The following is an 18212-nucleotide window of genomic DNA, read 5'->3' as shown; positions in this document are numbered from 1 at the left end:
CCGCAGAAGCCACATAGCGTGGGGGGTAGTCGCTCTCATAGCTCTGCTGCCACCCACAGGTCCTCTCACCATTCACACCCCCAGACGTGCCCCCCTTCCTTTCTCCCTTTGCCTCTGACAGGGGTTCAGGATTGATTCCAGCTTTCCCCTGGACACCCAAGACTTCAGGTTCCCAAAAACTGTCAAGTGGGGCCTGGGTCTCATCTTCCGTGGGTCCCCTTACAGGGAGTTCTGTTAGGCCCTTCAGCTCCACTGAGGGCCACGGGGTGGATACCTCCTCTATTCTTTCCTTCTCCTGTCCTTTCTGACTTGGGCTCTGTTTTCTAGGGTTTTCTGCTTCAGAGATCCCTTCCCTCTTCCTCAAGGAGTCTCCCCGTGCCTTTTCTATAATGGGCTTTCTCCCCTGACCTCCTTTCTCTCTTAGGCAGGGGTCCCAGTCAATGCCCACCACCACTGGGTACAGCAGGCCCTCTACTACCCAGACCCGTTTCCAGCAGAACCTGTCCTGGACCTCAAGGGGCTCCTGGGCCATTGGGCACTGCGCCTCATCCCCATGGATGCTCTCCAAATTCACTTTGGCACCGGGAATCATAGAACTGGAAGGGACCTCGAGAGGTCATCTAGTCCAGTCCCCTGCACTCAAGGCAGGACTAAGTATTATCTAGACCATCCGTGACAGGTGTTTGTCCAACCTGCTCTTAAAAATCCCCAATAATGGAGATTCCACAACCTTCCTAGACAAATTATTCCAGTGCTTAACCACCCTGACAGTTAGGAAGTTTTTTCTAATGTCCAACCTAAACCTCCCTGGCTGCAATTTAAGCCCATTGCTTCTTGTCCTATCCTCAGAGGTTGAGAAGAACAATTTTTCTCCCTCCTTCTTGTAACAGCCTTTTATGTACTTGAAAACTGTTATGTCCCCTCTCAGTCTTCTCTTCTGCAGACTAAACAAACCCATTTTTTTTAGTCTTCCCTCATAGGTCATGTTTTTCTAGACCTTTAATCTTTCTTGTTGCTCTTCTCTGGACTTTCTCCAATTTGTCCACATCTTTCCTGAAATGTGGCGCCCAGAACTGGTCACAATACTCCAGTTGAGGCCTAATCAGCATGGAGAAGAGCAGAAGAATTACTTCTCGTGTCTTGCTTACGATACTCCTGCTAATACATCCCAGAATGATGTTTGCTTTTTTTGCAACAGCATTACACTGTTGACTCATATTTAGCTTGTGATCCACTATGACCCCCAGATCCCTTTCCGCAGTACTCCTTCCAAGGCAGTGATTTCCCATTTTGTATGTGTGCAACTGATTGTTCCTTCCTAAGTGGAATACTTTGCATTTGTCCGTATTGAATTTCATTCTGTTTACTTCAGACCATTTCTCCAGTTTGTCCAGATCATTTTGAATTTTAATCCTATCCTCCAAAGCACTTGCAACCTCTCTCAGCTTGGTATCGCTCACAAGCTTTATAAGTATACTCTGTATGCCATTATCTAAATCATTGATGAAGATATTGAACAGAACTGGACCCAGAACCGATCCCTGCGGGACCCCATTCATTATGCCCTTCCAGCATGACTGTGAACCACTGACAACTACTGTCTGGGAACGATTTACCAACCTGTTATGCAGCCACTTTGTAGTAGCTCCATCTAGGTTGTATTTCCCTAGTTTGTTTATGAGAGGGTGATGCAAGACAGTATCAAAAGCCTTACTAAAGTCAAGATATACCACATCTAACGCTTCCCCCCATCCCCAAGGCTTGTTACCCTGTCAAAGAAAGCTATCAGGTTGGTTTGGCATGATTTGTTCTTGACAAATCCATGCTGACTGTTAACTATCACCTTATTATCTTCTAGGTGTTTGCAAATTGAGTGCTTAATTATTTGCTCCATTATCTTTACGGGTACAGAAGTTAAGCTGACTGGTTTGTAATTCCCCAGGGTTGTCCTTATTTCCCATTTTATAGATGGGCACTATATTTGCCCTTTTCTAGTCTTCTGGAATCTCTCCAGTCTTCCATGACTTTTCAAAGATAATCGCTATTGGCTCAGATATCTCAGAATCACCCGTTGCGGCTTCACCAGCCCGCTCCTTACAGGAGAGCAGTCCGAGGCCATATCCACCAGACCCCACTGGGGTCTCCTCCCCACCCTCACGGGAATAGTGGACAGTTTCCGCCCCTTCCCCTACCCTCCAGAGTTGGTCCACCCATAAAACTCTGCAAAGCCACATTCCATGTCCAGGGAGTCCCCCTTTTTATGTCCTGGTTGCCCACATTGCCAGCAGACGAGTGGCCTGGTCCCAGTGGGAGCTCCCCAGTTGTTCTCCTGTTTTTTCTCCAGACCCTTTCCAGTCGAGGGTTCCCTGGATTTTCTCCTGGTTTCTTCTTCCTTGTATGGGTGTCCCTCTTTCCTGGAGAAGTTTGCCTCCGCATACTCCTCTGACAGTTTTACCGCTGCCTCTACTGTATTGGGTTGGTGGTGTCTCACCCATACCCTTTGTTCTTGGGGAGGCCATGTAAAAACTGTTCTAGGATGAGCGCCTCCATGATCTCTCCCACTGTCTGGGTGTCAGGTCTCAGACATCGGGTGGCCCAGTCCATTAACTACTGGGTGAATGCCCGGGACTGCCCACCTTGCCGCCTGGAACCTCTGGAGGTACTTCTCGGCGGACAGTCCACCCGATCTAGGATGGCTGCCTTTACTGCGTTGTAGCTCCTGGCCTGTTCCTCACTCAGGGCCATATAGGCCACTTGGGCTTCGCTGGCCAGGTAGGGGGCCAGCCGCAGGGCCCAGGTTGTCTTCTCCCATCCTGCCCCACAGGTCACCCAATAAAATCGTTAGGTAGCAGGTTTAAAACCAACATAAGGAAGTACTTCACACGATGCAGTCAACCTGTGGAACTTGGTGCCAAGAGATGTTGTGAAGCCCAAAAGTATAATTGGATTCAAAAAAGAATTACTGAAGATAATATCCTGGAGGATAGGTCCAGCAATGGCTATTAGCCAAGATGGTCAGGGATGCAGCCCCCTGCTTTGGGTGTCCCTAAGCCTCTGACTGCCAGAAGCTGGGATAGAGGATGGATCAGTCGATAATTGCCCGGTTCTGTTCATTTCCTCTGAAGCATCTGGAACTGGCTCCTGTCAAAAGACAGGATAGTGGGCTAGGTGGAACATTGGTCTGACCAAGTAGGGCTGTTCCTATGACAAAGGTGCTAAGACATGTTACATTTTAGATAGAGACATTAATACATTTCAGAATGTACTGAACAAGAACAATGAAGTATGCATGATTTTGGCTAGAGACCGCTGGCTCCATTTGGCTCTGAGTAGGATTTGTTTTTGTTTTGGAGAAGTGAGGAACCTGAAAATATTTTAGTTGAAACCAAATGTTCTTGAAAAGAGGTATAACAAAATTGATCACGTTACAATGATTTCCTTTTAAAAGCTTTTCTGTCCTGTTGCCAGCACTGATACACATCAGTGGTAGACAATGGTGACACCACTACTTGTTTTATTTTAGGGAAAGCATTGCCTGCATAATAGCACGTATCTGCCTCTGGGCCAACTTGTCATCTGTGTTTCTGTCCATCTGCAGTGCTTTGTAGTGATGTTTTCCTTTTGCTAGTCAATTGCCTGTCAGTTCATTTGACCAGATCTAATCTCACCTGATCCAATCAGTTTCCTTGCAGTTCCAGATTTTTGTAATTCAGAGCAGTGGGTTAGTCATTCTTTGCACTTGTATAGATTATACTTTAGATGTAGTTATTTCAGTTGGTTGCTGAATTGGATTTTCATTTCACTATATTTTGTTCGATAGTGCTTATCCATAGACAGAGTATGTGCTTAATTACAGTTCTGGATACCATCTTTGTCTGAGAAGGTGTTTCTAGTTGATAGCTATTTCTGAACTGACACAGGCTGTCATGAAGTGAAGGAGAGAAGATTGAAACAAAACTGCTCTGGGTATCCCAAGAAGGGGATCCTAAGGATATCTGTTTCCTTTGTTTTAAGTCTCCCTCCTATATGTCCAGACTCTGTATTGACACTGAATTGCTTTTTCAAAATAGTTGAATCTGCCCTACCTTTCTCGTCAAATTGAAATATCTTAAAGGGCTCAAAATCCTTTCACTGGCTCTGTATTGTGTTTGTAGGTTGATGCAAGAAAGAGCTATTTTTCTTTATGTCCTATTTGCTTTTCTGTAGTTAAAGATGTTCATATATATTTATTTGAAGATGCAGTGTGCTCTTCTGCATGTGTGAATCACATGATTATCTTGTACAGCTGCACACCTTTTTATGTGCTTTTGACAATATAGACAACCCAATAAATAGCTCAGTTGAGATCTAGTTCTGCAGTGTGCTCTGACTAAAAGAGAAGAGCTTGTTCTCTGACTAACGTTGACTTAAAAGTTGTGTGTGTTGTGTTTAAACTAAAAATCATGTGGGGTTTTTTGGGTTGAGTTCAAGTTCAGGCCATGCCTTCAAAAATTCACAGCACACAGACTTCTTCATACCTTGAAAAATAAGGTGTTAATGTAGACTGGTTTATTCTGGATATAAAAAAATACAATGTACTGTACTCATTTGCAAAAATAAATCTGTTGCCTTGGTGTTGTGTAACCTAGATTGTAAAATCTTCACGGTAAAGGGTGATGCTTTTGTCTGTCTGTAGAGCACCGTGTGACTCTATGATATTGTATACATAAATATTGATTTTTCAGATCCTCTAAGGAGACGACAAAACGATGGACAAGGAAGTGCCACTAACACCAAAATATATAGCTAACAATTTTGGAATACGCTTCCATGTGAGCTGAGGTTCTTATCACAAAACACCAATACTTTTTCTTCAATTTTGTTCTTTAATCACAATCTCTCTGTATAAGTCCTCTCTGTTTTTAACCAAAGTAAGAAGAGATTGGCCAGGGTAGGTGGAAAAGCCCAGAGCTATTGTAGCTGTGAATTTAACCATCATCATGGAGCGTTGTGTACTTAGATGTATATTCACATTTCTTGTTTTCTGTTTGCTTTAGCTCAAGCCTGGGAGAACATGATGAGTGCCTCAAGCCAGAGTCCTAACCCTAACAATCCTGCTGAATACTGTTCTACTATCCCTCCCTTGCAGCAAGCTCAGGCCTCAGGAGCCCTGAGCTCTCCACCTCCCACTGTGATGGTACCTGTGGGAGTTTTAAAGCACCCTGGAGCAGAAAGTAAGAAAACACTTTCATTCTTTCTTCTAAACAAGCTTTGATTAAATGTTAATGTGAATCCCTGGTAACACACCCCTTTCAAACCTTGCAGCTAAGGACACTTGTCATGTTGTGGGTGGGATCAAAGGGAAGGAGAAATGCAGACAGGAAATATATGTACAAATGTAATTTCCAAACACATGGAGATGATTGTTCCTAATCATGCTGGCAGATATTTCTCTAAAGTACTCAGTGTGTAGGAATTATATCCGAGAGCCCTATATATGCAATAAAGTTTTTTTTTTTCTTGTACTGATTAAGTAGATATGTCTTATTTTCTTAGTCTAGGGAATCTTGCACAGATACCATCTTACCACTTGTTCCTCCCATCTCTACTGGGTAATATAGTACTATCACCCACTGACCCTGGTGCCCTTCTGCCACCGTTTGAATTTGTGTTCAATATTTGCCTAATAATGTTAATATGGATTAACTGTCATATCCCTGCTATCATTGCTACTTTTTACATTAGAACTAAACACCTTCACTTTTCTTGAGCGAAGCTTCCAGTTCATGTTGCTGCAAGATTTTGAGCTTTGTTTTTCTCTCTAGTGGCTCAACCCAGAGAACAAAGACGTGTTTGGTTTGCTGATGGGATATTACCTAATGGAGAAGTTGCTGATGCAGCAAAATTGACAGTGGCTGGGACAACTCCTGTAGGCACCCTAGCAGTGTCACATGATCCAGCCAAGCCTGTGACCAACAGCACTCTATCAGCAGAGGTGAGGAAACATTGTGCTGTTTGTTGTTTAGAACAGCATGGTCACATTGTCCTGGATGGTACATTCAGTTCTATGGCAATTTAAGTGAGACTGATATGTGAAGTCTGTTGATTTAAGATTCTCTTTTAGTAATATGTATGGCTTATGTCCAGGCTGATTTTGAGGTTTGCAGAGTCCTGAAGCTGGCTATATATTTTGGAATGAGCCATTGAATTGCATATGCCATTATGCAGTAGCATTTTAGAGCTCTAATCCAGTATCAGGCCAGTACTATTCAAGGAGTTTTCCAAGCTTTGGGTATATGGCCTGTCTGTATGCATAAAGGGCAGGGCTTAAATTCAGCTGGAGCTGTCCAGAATGGCGCTCCGGTAAATATTTTCAAAATCGTGGGCAGAAGCTTGGTGTAACCGTAGCTGGTTTGTTTCTGTTTTGTTTGTACACGTGTTTATAGAGAGAGGAGGTGCTGGGTCTGTCTTAGTCTGTGTCAATGTCATGTACCAAGGGTTAACTTATATCCACTCTATAGAATTATCAGAGGTATATCTCTTTCACCTACATCTAGCAATCTAAGGGTGAAGTCTACCCAGCTCTTGCTTTTTTTAGAAAATGTTGTCCTTTCTTGTTTTCTTTTTGTAGACTGATAACACTTCTGGATTCTCGGGAAGTATAACTCAGGTTGGCAGTCCAGTTGGCAGTGCGATGAACCTGATCCCTGAAGATGGTCTTCCTCCAATTCTGATCTCCACTGGAGTAAAAGGAGGTGAGAGCAGTAGGGATAAATGGACACTTATTTTTGGCATTCACTGGTGACAGTTTAACAATTCAGGCTGCCACATATAGATAGAAAGTGGAATCCTGGATATAGCCTAAAGATATTAACAATGAATACTAATGTGTAGTTAACTGACTTGGCCGTAGATAGTGCTTACAAGCACCTGTAGAAAACATTGTTCAGACAATGAAATTACTATTAAAAGTAAAATACAAAGCAAAAAAGAAAATTTAAATTGAGCCCAGAAGTATGTGCTAATTTCCTCATTAATCAGGCTATGGGGAACATTCAACACAGAGATACATTTTAATTAGTCATATAAATATTCATGTTTCCACTCTGTGAAATTTTCTTGGAACTTCTGTTTGGTTTGAAGGTATCCGAAAATACATAATTCAATGACATCATAAATACCATTGGTTGTGATGAGACTTCTCATACTTGTGAGTATCTTAAGTGAACCAGGAAGTTCTTAGGAGAGCGTTAGCATTTATTAGAGGCCTTAGCTCAATTTTCACTTTTTGGTAGTTCCCCTTTAAAATTTGTGGTTAGTTCAGCATATTTCTAATTAGATGGTAAGTAACTTTATCTTGGATATTGTTAAAAAATAAGCATACTTTCATTTTCAAAACCAGTCTGCCCCAATCTGTATTAGCTATTCGTGAAGCTGCCTAATTATTGAACCTCTGTAACAGAGAGAAACTGGTAACCTAGCTTTACTTAATTAAATTACAGTATACTTTTCAGCACGCAAGCCAAATCTCACAAGCCCAACGATTTTACATGGATATCTTCAGTAAATCATACTTTGTGTGTGCTTGAATTAATTCGAATGTCCTTGTACCTGGTTTGACTTACAACATTTTAACTACCAAGTGGACATTTAAATCACATTTACAAATATTTAAAATATACTTTTCACATTAGTAAGGTGAACTTTCTCTCTAGATGTTTATAGGTGGCAGGATAACAAACACCCTTCCAAATTTCCCTTATTTCTTTATAATGCCACATTGCTGACACATTGGCAGGAGCACAGATTACTTCACCAGTTTGGGTCTTTATATTTAAACACTCCATTCATATGGATCTAATCAAAGAAAGTATCTTACTGAATACATTTGAGATGCAGGATTCGAACCTTCTGTCCAGTTTCTTGTATGCTTTTGTGAAATGTGGTTTCACATGATTCTCCTTCCTATGCGGTTGTACTGTAGGCTGTTGCACTTAGATTATAAATTCCGTGACTGGAGCTCCTAGGTGCTACCACAATAGAAATACTAAGTGTTAACTTTTTTTTTTAAGCATTCTACATTGTAGTCTACACTAACACGTGTTTCTAAAAGGAAGTCAAAGGTTTGATTTTTCAAGTTGCTACTGCTAATGATACAAATTAGTTGATAAAAATTAAGGCTGGAATTTTCAAAGGGGCCTGTGGGAGTCAGGTGCCCAAATCATTGAAATTTGAAAATCCCTGCCCAACAAGTATCAGAACAAAATACATTTTTAAATGTCAGGTAAAAAGTAAGTGAATCAAAGTGTATACATTAGAGTGATGTCATTGCTTCGCTGATTACATTGCTGGGTAGATTACTGTCCAAATAAACAAATGACTTCATGATGCGTTTCTTTCTTATAGACTATGCTGTAGAAGAAAGACCATCTCAGATCTCTGTGATGCAGCAGCTGGAAGATGGCAGCCCTGACCCTCTTGTGTTTGTTTTAAATGCAAATTTGCTGTCCATGGTTAAAATTGTGAATTGTAAGTTATTCTTTATTGAATAAGAGGGGGGCAAAAAGATTGTATACATACTCCTGGTTGAAAACATTTGATATTTACTACCCACAATCTGTGAATTGCTGCATGGAAGGAAAATGTACTATATTTTTATTCCTATTAAATTATAAAACGCACCTATCCCATGCTCTAGGTTGGATTAGTCCAGTTTGTATTTTTGTATAAAATTATCTGTACGTGCGCCTGGAGCATCCTACATACTCATCCAACCCAGCAGGGCTCACTTTTATTCACCAGTCCTCCCCTAATTGTTAATCCACTTGAACCCGTCTCAAATCCTGGGAAAACAGATAAATCTTTCAGTGATGCTCTGAAAACCAGCAGGACTGTGGCTCTGTCAGACCAAGGGGTGAAGCGAGATCCCCAGTCAGACAGTCCTCGCTGAAAACCACCCGGCCTCTCAGGTCATCTTGTCTACATTCTGGAGGGGGTATGAGTGGGGAGGCTTTTAGTTTAAGTGCCTCAGTTGGTCTCCACTTTTATTTCAAAATAAAAAGCAGGACACTTTTGTAGCAACACATTTTTAGGGTCTCAAAATGCTCATACAAAAGATAAAAAATGCACTTTTAAAAATGTGCCCTGGTTTTGCTACTCTCTGCATCTGACACAACAGCAACATGTTGGTCTTTCTTGGAACATGTCCTACATCCCCCACTCCCAAACCTCGAAGCGGTGTAGTGGCCCAGTGGACCATGCTATGCACCATCCGATTAGCCACCCCCCTGATTCCTCTACCCTCATCCACATTCCACCCCTATTTTGGAATGCAGACACCCGGTGTGTTGATCTGCTCTATTGTGTTCAGGCATGTTTGTGTGCAAGATTTGGGTCCTAGAGCCTTAGGTATCTGAGTAGCAAGTGCCAGAGTTATGCAATGTTAGAGTAATTGATTTTTTTAAAATATGCTGTCTTCCTATAGTGAAGTTTGGGCATGGCAACAGATGTTGAGTGGAAATCTACTTTTTCCAGCCTGAGTCATGTTTTCCTCTCTGCAGATGTGAACAGAAAGTGCTGGTGTTTCACTACAAAGGGAATGCATGCAGTGGGGCAGTCGGAGATAGTGATTCTCCTGCAGTGTTTACCTGATGAGAAGTGTTTGCCGAAGGATATCTTTAATCATTTTGTACAACTTTATCGGGACGCCTTGGCAGGTGGGAATGATTTCTATTTGAAATCTGTAGTAGGTAACTTCAATAAATAAAATGAATGGACTAGAGAATTGCTTTGATAAAATTGAGAATTTATTTTTATTTAAAAGTAGAAAACTTAGTGATCAAAGTTGGTAGTGGTCTGAGTTCACTTCAGTTATTAGTATTCAGTATTAGTATGATATTCACTAAGGTAAATGGGAGTGCAGTAAACAAAACAATATATCTAAGCTCTAATTGGAGAAGAGGGTAGCATTGCAGTAGCAACAATTATATTGAAGGGGAAGCGCTTTCCTTCTAAGCCCCTTTTGCCAGCTGTCTGTAATTTTCAGAAAGTTGTACTTGGATAGAATTTTTTCTTGCATTTTTCATCTCAAAGGTGACTCTCTAAGGTAAAATTCTTTTTAGCCCTTACTAACTTCTGAAAGTGTGAAAGTGTCTAGGGGAGGGCAAGGGAAATGCTTCTGGGCCATGCATGCACACATGAGAGGGGGTAAGGTGAATAAAGGCCCATCATATGCTATTATAGCATTAGGGCTTGAGAAGTCTCCATAAAATAGCTCTGCAGTCTGTAAAAAGGGATTCTACCATGCATTTGTCCAGTGCCTGGTCTGGTATGCCAGGTGCTGTCCTCAGAATTTGGGCAAGGGTTACATAAATTTGAAGTTGGTAGCTCTAGTTTTTACAGTACCTAGCACAGTGGGCTCCAAACTGGAGCTCTTGGGCACTGCAGTAATACAAATAATAAATAATATAATAATTTCACTTTGCAGTCAGAATTTTTTAACACATGGAAATAAAATGCAAGAACTCGTTAATGAAGCATTGTAGTTATGGTAAATGTACTAAAATTATCAATATTATGATTTCCTATAGTAATTGTAAGTTGGCCACATTACAGCCTAAAAAATGAGTTCATAAAGTAATGTTATGTATATATGTAAGGCATGGATGAATTACAGTTGCTGTAGGAATCATACCAGAATTTCCTGTCTTTGATAGGTATAGAATCCCAACCATGAAGTTGTATTAACATATTTTTTTGTACCTAATTTAGATATTACTGGGCAAACGGGCTGTCACTTTAACAATTGCCAGTCATAAGAATCCAAAAAGCGTTAGTTATAAAGAAGAAAATGATGGTATAAAATATCCAGATATGTTAATTTATTTTGTACTCCAGATTAGTCCTCTAGAGGAGAAATCGTATTGCACACAGGGATTTATATTAAAAATTCATATACATGTACAGATCATCTATTGCACGTTCTGCACAAAGTATTGTGAATAATCATCCAACCAAAGCTCTCTTTGAATGATCGATTGAATCCAATTGTTAAGTGAGATAATGAAAAAGAGGTCTCAAAATATTTGTCTTTGTACAACAAAGGCCAGCTTGTCCAGTGAAGGTGCTTGATACAAAATGTACCATTGTCACATGGCCTCACTGGTTTCAGATATGGTGGGAATAAATAATTTCCAAATCTGACTTAGCCACCAACACAGAGTCGTTGTTGTCTTTTATGATGGTGTGTATATTGCAGTGCTGTGGTGTACAATTACACTACGGAGATACATAATTCATAACTTCTACCTAATGTATTCTGAGTCCTATTTTTAACACTCTGCTGGTAGTAATTTGATGTACTACATCGCAGTGCTGAGAGGTAGTGCTTGCTGTTTTACAATTTTTAATCAGAAACCAAACTCCCGCACTTAGAGTTCCCAGTTTTTGAGGTAGTTTTGAAAATACATAGTGCTATATTTCAGACCTGTAGTAGAAACAAATTGTATCTTGAGTAGTTGTATGATTTAAAAATGATTCTTTCTCAGGCTTTCATAAATCATGGCATGCAGGATAAATTGCCACAGCAGCATATTATGCATTCTTTACATATCCATCCTTTCCTCTCCCAAAGTCATGTACCTCTGAGAGAAATAAAATATGCACACATAAATATAGGATTCTTGCAGACTTGACTTTCCTCTGTCTGCTTTCCTCTCTATTCACCAAGAGGAAGAAAAAGTGAGGTGCCATGAGAATTTCTCATGTGACTGTAAATTCTTGGTGTTGTTAACAAGCATGCTGGTTATTACAGACATGTCCAAGCTTCCAATTTTGCCCATTTTATCAGAGGTGCTGCACCCCTGATGTTTATCAGTCTGTGAGAGTGGATTTGCAGTGAATGAGAATTTATTATAGAAATTAGAGACTGCTTGAAAACCTGCTTAGCAATTTTTATTTCTTGATTATAATATATGTATTTGAATTGGTGTTGCAGCCAGGGAACAGAAGTATTTTTTTGTTTTTTGAAGAAAGTTTGCTGCAGAACATAAATAGCGAGGAGTGTAACCATACTGGTTATCAATAAAGTGTCTTGAACAGCTAGGATACAGAAATTGGTTACTTAGTTTTTGTCACTGAAAATATGTGATAATTATTTTTGCTAGATTTAGGTAAGTAACAAGAGATGTGCATGCACCTTTGGTGAATTTTCAGGAAATAAAATTAAATATATGTGCTTGCTCTTCCATCTCAGTTCTTCACTTTTCAACTCCACCTTTATGGAAGTAAAAATCTTAAGTGTTGTTTTTATATATATATATAGGTAAAGTTGCATAAAACCATATCTAGTGCAGTGTTCATGCTAGTTTGAATTTTCTGCTTTGAAACTGCAATGATTTTCTTCATAAAGCATATCAATTCACTGTCAAGCTGGGGTCTGTTAGGTGTATAAAGAGTTTTTAATTGCAAAACTGCAGATATTTTGAAGAAAAGATACGGGGTTTCAGTATGGATTGCATCCGTAGAAAATATATTTTAAAATGCAGGGCTCTTAAACCAAGTGTAATTGCTGTTCCAGCCTCTTCTCCCCATCATTTTGTTTCCCCTCTGGCCCCTAAAGGCTTTGTTTGTTGTCAAGCTCCCTGCTGAATTGTTGCTTTTCTTGTTTTGAAATGGTAGGCTAATGCTTTTCTGTTGTAGTAGTAATCCCATGATGATGTCTTTGTGTTGGCTATAAGCCCAGCAGGAAGTCCAGCAAGTTGAGAAACGAGAACTTTGTCCATGTCAATGGCTTCTTTGAAGCAGTCAGACATGCTAATTGAAAGCTGCTCGATACGCCTTAGTACACTAGCTTATCTTTTGATGGAATATAGTAAGTACTTGCATTTTAATATTGACTAATGTAAATCTGGCAACAGGTGATTTAGTTCCACTGCCTAAACACATTATAGGTTTGCGTAAGGTTTTGTTTAATTTTTATTACATTTTTCATTAAACGAGCATGCAGCGTTAAGAGGAGCAACATAGAAGCCAAATACGAAGTTCATATAAAAAGATGCACATATAAAACCTGGATAAAGGAGAGAGGTTTCATAGACCTTCACTTCCTGAGTGTAATGCACAGAGATGAATGCAAAACATACATTACTTAAGCAAAGAGACAAAACCTAGGGAAGATGGTCGTACCATGGCATGGAGAAAAGATGAGAAAATTGTGAATTGGTCACTGAAACCTACTTTTACCAACCTTAACCAAGGACAGTAGTAGGTGGTAAAGCATCAGTGCTTCCAGACCACATCACTACTTCATCCTGAATTAGTTGCTGTTATCCCATGTGATTAGCCTAAGTATGTCTCAGTAAAGGGCTGCCAGGCACAGAAAAAATCTAGTGTGTTTAGCTTTATATTTGTTTTCTCAAACTTGGCATCTTCTAAAGCATGTTGCACCAAAGTGTTAGATATATGGTTCTCCTGTGTATGTATTTGGCCCTCACTGCCATGCTCTCTGGTTTGTCTCTCACTTTTCCAAGAAGAGAGAGTGAAATTTTTTGTAGAAATTCAGCTGGCCTGGTTTCCCCCAAGTATTATTGATTCAGTTCTATTGCTGCAGGATTAGGTTGCACAACTTTCCACCTTTACGGAATGGCATTTAATCTTAGGCAGTCCTTGATGGTGATTACTGTTCATGATGAAATGAGGGATGAGTGTGCAATGAAGGCAGCTCCCACTCCACTTAATTGCATATTAACATATTTAGAAATGATGCTGGGACCAATTCTCTGACATGGAATTCATCAAATTATATGTATCAAAGGGGTAGCCGTGTTAGTCTATATCCACAAAAACAATGAGTCCAGTGGCACCTTAAAGACTAACAGATTTATTTGGGCATAAGCTTTTGTGGGTAAAAAACCCCACTTATTCTTACCTATGAAAGTTTATGCCCAAATAAATCTGTTAGTCTTTAAAGTGCCACTGGACTCCTCATCAAATGATATGGAAATCATCAAGAATTTTAATAAGCTCCACCCATATGGTTTAACTGAGCACTGAGCAGGGATGTCTTATTTTGTATGTTATAAGGATAAGGGTACATGAGAATATACTGGCACCTAAAAATCTGTTTGTAAATAACAAGGTAGAGAACTCGAGTTAGAAGCCGGTCTGTCCTCAGTTAAAATATGGAAATAGCTGAAACTGGAAAGTTGTTTAAAGCAAGGAATGAAGAAACATTGTGGTCCTTTCCCTCCCCTTTCCTGGTATGAACTAATTTAACTGATGAGGTCAAAAAGTATTATCTAATAAATATACAAAATGTTTTGCTCATTAAGCGAAGAAGTCCCAGTGAAGGACTAAAGACAGTCAGGGAATAGGCCTTCAGGAGGAAAGTGACACCAATGGACTGGCGTGTGATGATTTTTTTAAAAAAAGAAATCTATAGAGCTGCTTGGGATTTAAGGTCAAGGGTAATCCAGTATAACAGTTGGTATTGAACTTCTGCAAAGCTGCTTTAGATGCATCATGCACACCTATTGCAATGTATAAATAAGATTAATCTTATTACATCACATGTATGCGGCAACTACTAGCAAAGGCACCTTTCTCTGTATTTTGGAACTACTCTAGGTTTCTTTCTTTTTACAAGGAAGTTATAACATAGTCTACGTTAAATTATATGCTTTTGAGAAGGATAGCATAGCTGAGGTTCCTTTATTTAGAATTGCATTTTGGCTAGAAGCTTCTGAAATAACTAAGTGTTGTGTGCAGAGTAAATAATAGGATCTGGCTGTGGTTTATGGTAGCAGGGTATTGGATGATTGAGTTGCAGTTTCCACTCTTGCTGGGTTTATAACCTGACTTTCAATTTGGGTTGGGTTGAAAATTGTCCTGTAGGCAGCCAAAGTATGCATCCCTCGAGCTGTCACCTTCAGAAGGCTGGTGCCTTTCACTTCTGGTTCAATACTTGGCTTTAGTCACAATTGGAAATGTTTGGTCTCTTCATCATCTCTGTTGGACAGTAGTCCATGTCACAGAACTGTAGAATAGTATATAGCTTTATTTTCCTATTGTCTTTTGGTACAAACAGTACATGAGAGAGATGTATAGAATTAAATAGTTACACTTAAAGTAATTCAAAGACTCATATATTTTAAGGCTAGAAGATACTATTATGATGATGTAATCTGACTGAAGAACTTCACCCATAATTTTTGCATTGGGCTCATAACATCTATTTGAATAATAGTAGAGGAGAAAAGATAGGCAAAGAAGAAGAGATGTTTTCCGTGATTTGGAAATGGGCAGAGAGCCAAGACAGATACTAGAAAGCTGTTTCAGAGGAAAGAGAGAACTCTTTCATGGGCATTTTTTTTTCATAATTTTCATTCACTATTTAAACTTGGTACCTAAACGCATGATTGGTGCACTAGAGCCCCCATCTGCTGCTTCCTTTGTTCCTTCTGGTGCAGTGAATCAACAGACAGAGAGAGGAGAGGGAGGGCGTGGGGTCCATTGGAGTGTCTGCCCCTTCTATTTATAGTCCTATCCTCTAAGAGGCATTTCCAGCAGGGAGCATGGCGCCTGGGATACTGTGTGGACAGGAACCCCATGCTGCTGCTTTGCTAAAAATGTAGATTTTCTACCAATGCCCCTTTTCCTGCCAGTGAATAGCTACTTAGCAGGTAATGGTCCATTGACCTTGTTTACACCTGGCTGAGGCATAAGCCTGCGCCTTTGTCTCTGAAGAACTGGTTTGGCCACTCCCCAGACTTGGAAGATGTTTATGGCCTTGTCTACACTAGTGGGGTAAATCAAACTAAGTTACGCTACTTCAGCTATGTGAATAACATAACTGGAGTCAACGTAGCTTAGGTCGACATACCCTGGTGTCTTCACTGCACTGCGTCAACAGGAGACGCTCTCCCGTCAATTTACCTTACTCTTCTTGGGGAGCTGGAGTACCAGAGTCGACCGGAGAGTGCCCTGCCGTTGATTTAGCGGGTCTTCACTAAACCTGCTAAATTGACACCTGCTGCATTGATTGCAGCAGTGTCTCCCTGGTAGTGAAGACAAGCCCTTAGTAACACCATACAGTGGAATCGTATAAGTTTACATACATTATTGCTACACATATTTTATCAGGACAATAATGATCAGCACATTTTGAGTTTTCAAATGATACCTCACAAGGCATACTTTGTATAAAGATTATTACAATAGTGTGCAAGGGGTAAATACAGGGGTACAGTTTGTCACAATATGCTTAACTGGTTAGTGTTTTTCCTTTTTAACCTTTGAGAGTTCTTTTTTAAATGGGGTGAAAGTTTCTAGACGATAGAATTTGCAGTAATTTCACAATGTAGATTTCTAACACATCCGTGTGCGTAAAACTCAAATTTAACTTGAAGACATGATCCTACTGAGTGACTCCTGTGAGATGCTGTGTGCCTTCAACTTGCATTGGGGAAATGAGTGCTCAGCACCTTGCAGGATTAGGACCAGTGTTAAAAAAGAGAGCCAGTAAAGCAACATTAATAACAATGTTCACAGTTTCTGAATTTTGGTCCAAAAAAGGTTAAATCACACTGAAAAAAGCAAGAGTTGCATTGAAGGTGGGTTTGCTTTTCTGCTTTCCCCCTCCAGAATTCCAAATGGATCGGTACAGGGATATACCAAGGACTGAACACTTTTTCCTTGTTCATAAGTCCTATCCTTTGGAAACATTGCCATTTCAGAATCAGCTGCAACAGATTGACATTTCCTATGCAAAGAGTTAGGATTCCTGTACTTAGCTGCAGGAGGCAGTGAGATGAGGCTTCTGTTTACAGACATGCCCTACTAATAAGCTGTAAGCCCAAACTCCTAGGGACCTATAGAAAAAGGAACATACAATGATTGTGCTGGCCTGGGAGAGCTGCAGAGACAGTGCCCTTGGTCCATGAGGGCAAGAGAGGAACATCTTGTGTCGCCCTCAGGTGAGACTCTTGGAGCAGAACCATGTCCAGCCCTGACTTCAGAGAGAATCAGTGTGACTTGGAGCCTTCGGAAGTGAGTTGATCCAGGGACTTCCTCCAAACTACTGTTGGTTAACCCTTCCTTTGCCAGATAAAATTGTAGTAGCATTATGTATTTTTCACACACTGTAATTTGTAGTTATTTGAAAATGGCTTTAGGCTGTTTCATAACAAAATCAAGAAGCCTTGTAACTGGCTGCCACATCTACCGTTCTGAGTGTCGATATAGCTACTTCGATGTGACTGAGATTTTACTAACTTAAGACCCAGTGTTCCTCTCAACTGTGTGGCATGGAGCAAAGCATTAGTAACTGCTTTAAAATGAACATGAATGTTGCCTTAAATTAACAGTAGTCAATGAGGGGACTGTGGGCTTCAGAGGCACGGACAGCTGTAGCAGAAGTGTGGAGACCGAGATCAATGCCTGCACAGCGATCTCGCGTAGCAGACCCGCTGACACTTGTGGAGGAAATTCAGCAGCAACTACTACTTTTTAGAGGGCAGTTAACTTCCCCTTGACACTCTCTCTGTTCCTCTCTCAGAAGGGAGGGAATGTACACATGTAGGACAGCCAGCAGGAGCACACTTATCAAGTCGGCCATGCTACTGGAATAAAGAAAGCCCTGGAATAGTTGCAGAAGAGCTGGCCTTCGGCATGGATGCCTCCAGACCTGTGGTTCTCAACCTGTGGGCCGCTTGTGGACCAATCAGCACACAGCTGCGGCCCATGTGACATCCTCAAGGCCATTCGGGTACTATATATATATTGTGTGGATGTGACCCACATAACATACAGAGAGCTGCATATTCAGCCCACAATGGTGAATAGGTTGAGAACCACTGCTCCAGATCGAAGAGATTGGTGCCAAGATTCCTCTTGGGTCTCCAGAGATGGCATGAAGGCCAGACCACAGTCCCCTCCATGAAGTGTGATCTCCCCTCCCTAAGAGCAGCATGTGTTGTCTTTGTAAATCCTAAATTAATAAAACACGAATTCTGACATTCAGTAAGGATGAGAAATGTTACCAGATGTCTCCATACATTATTTAAACCTCGTTGTGCCCTTCAATAAAGGGAAGCACATTAGTGTATTTTGTGTACACGAGCTGTGTGTGTTACTACTTGATGTTTTAATCAAAACTTTGTTTAAATGTTGCATAGCTAGTTATATTCTTACAACAGAAAGGCCAAGGATTAAATGAGCCAGGGAGACTGAACTTC

The 18212-nt window shown here is 40.6% G+C and overlaps 1 protein-coding gene across 1 annotated transcript in view; it reads left to right on the top strand.

The window, feature by feature from the left end:
* ZFYVE9 (zinc finger FYVE-type containing 9) overlaps nt 1–18212 on the top strand; it is a 95616-nt gene that overhangs the window by 55662 nt on the left and 21742 nt on the right. Inside the window, exons 6-10 of the mRNA XM_084637607.1 lie at nt 5037–5213; nt 5805–5974; nt 6611–6734; nt 8386–8508; nt 9540–9695. Of these exons, the coding sequence (XP_084493733.1) occupies nt 5037–5213; nt 5805–5974; nt 6611–6734; nt 8386–8508; nt 9540–9695 (750 nt within the window). The remainder of the gene's footprint in view (nt 1–5036; nt 5214–5804; nt 5975–6610; nt 6735–8385; nt 8509–9539; nt 9696–18212) is intronic.

The sequence above is a fragment of the Lepidochelys olivacea genome, assembly GCF_965140295.1.
Source record: "Lepidochelys olivacea isolate rLepOli2 genome assembly, chromosome: 8".
Classification (NCBI taxonomy): Eukaryota; Metazoa; Chordata; order Testudines; family Cheloniidae; genus Lepidochelys; species Lepidochelys olivacea.
This window is presented reverse-complemented; position numbering and strand designations above follow the sequence as displayed.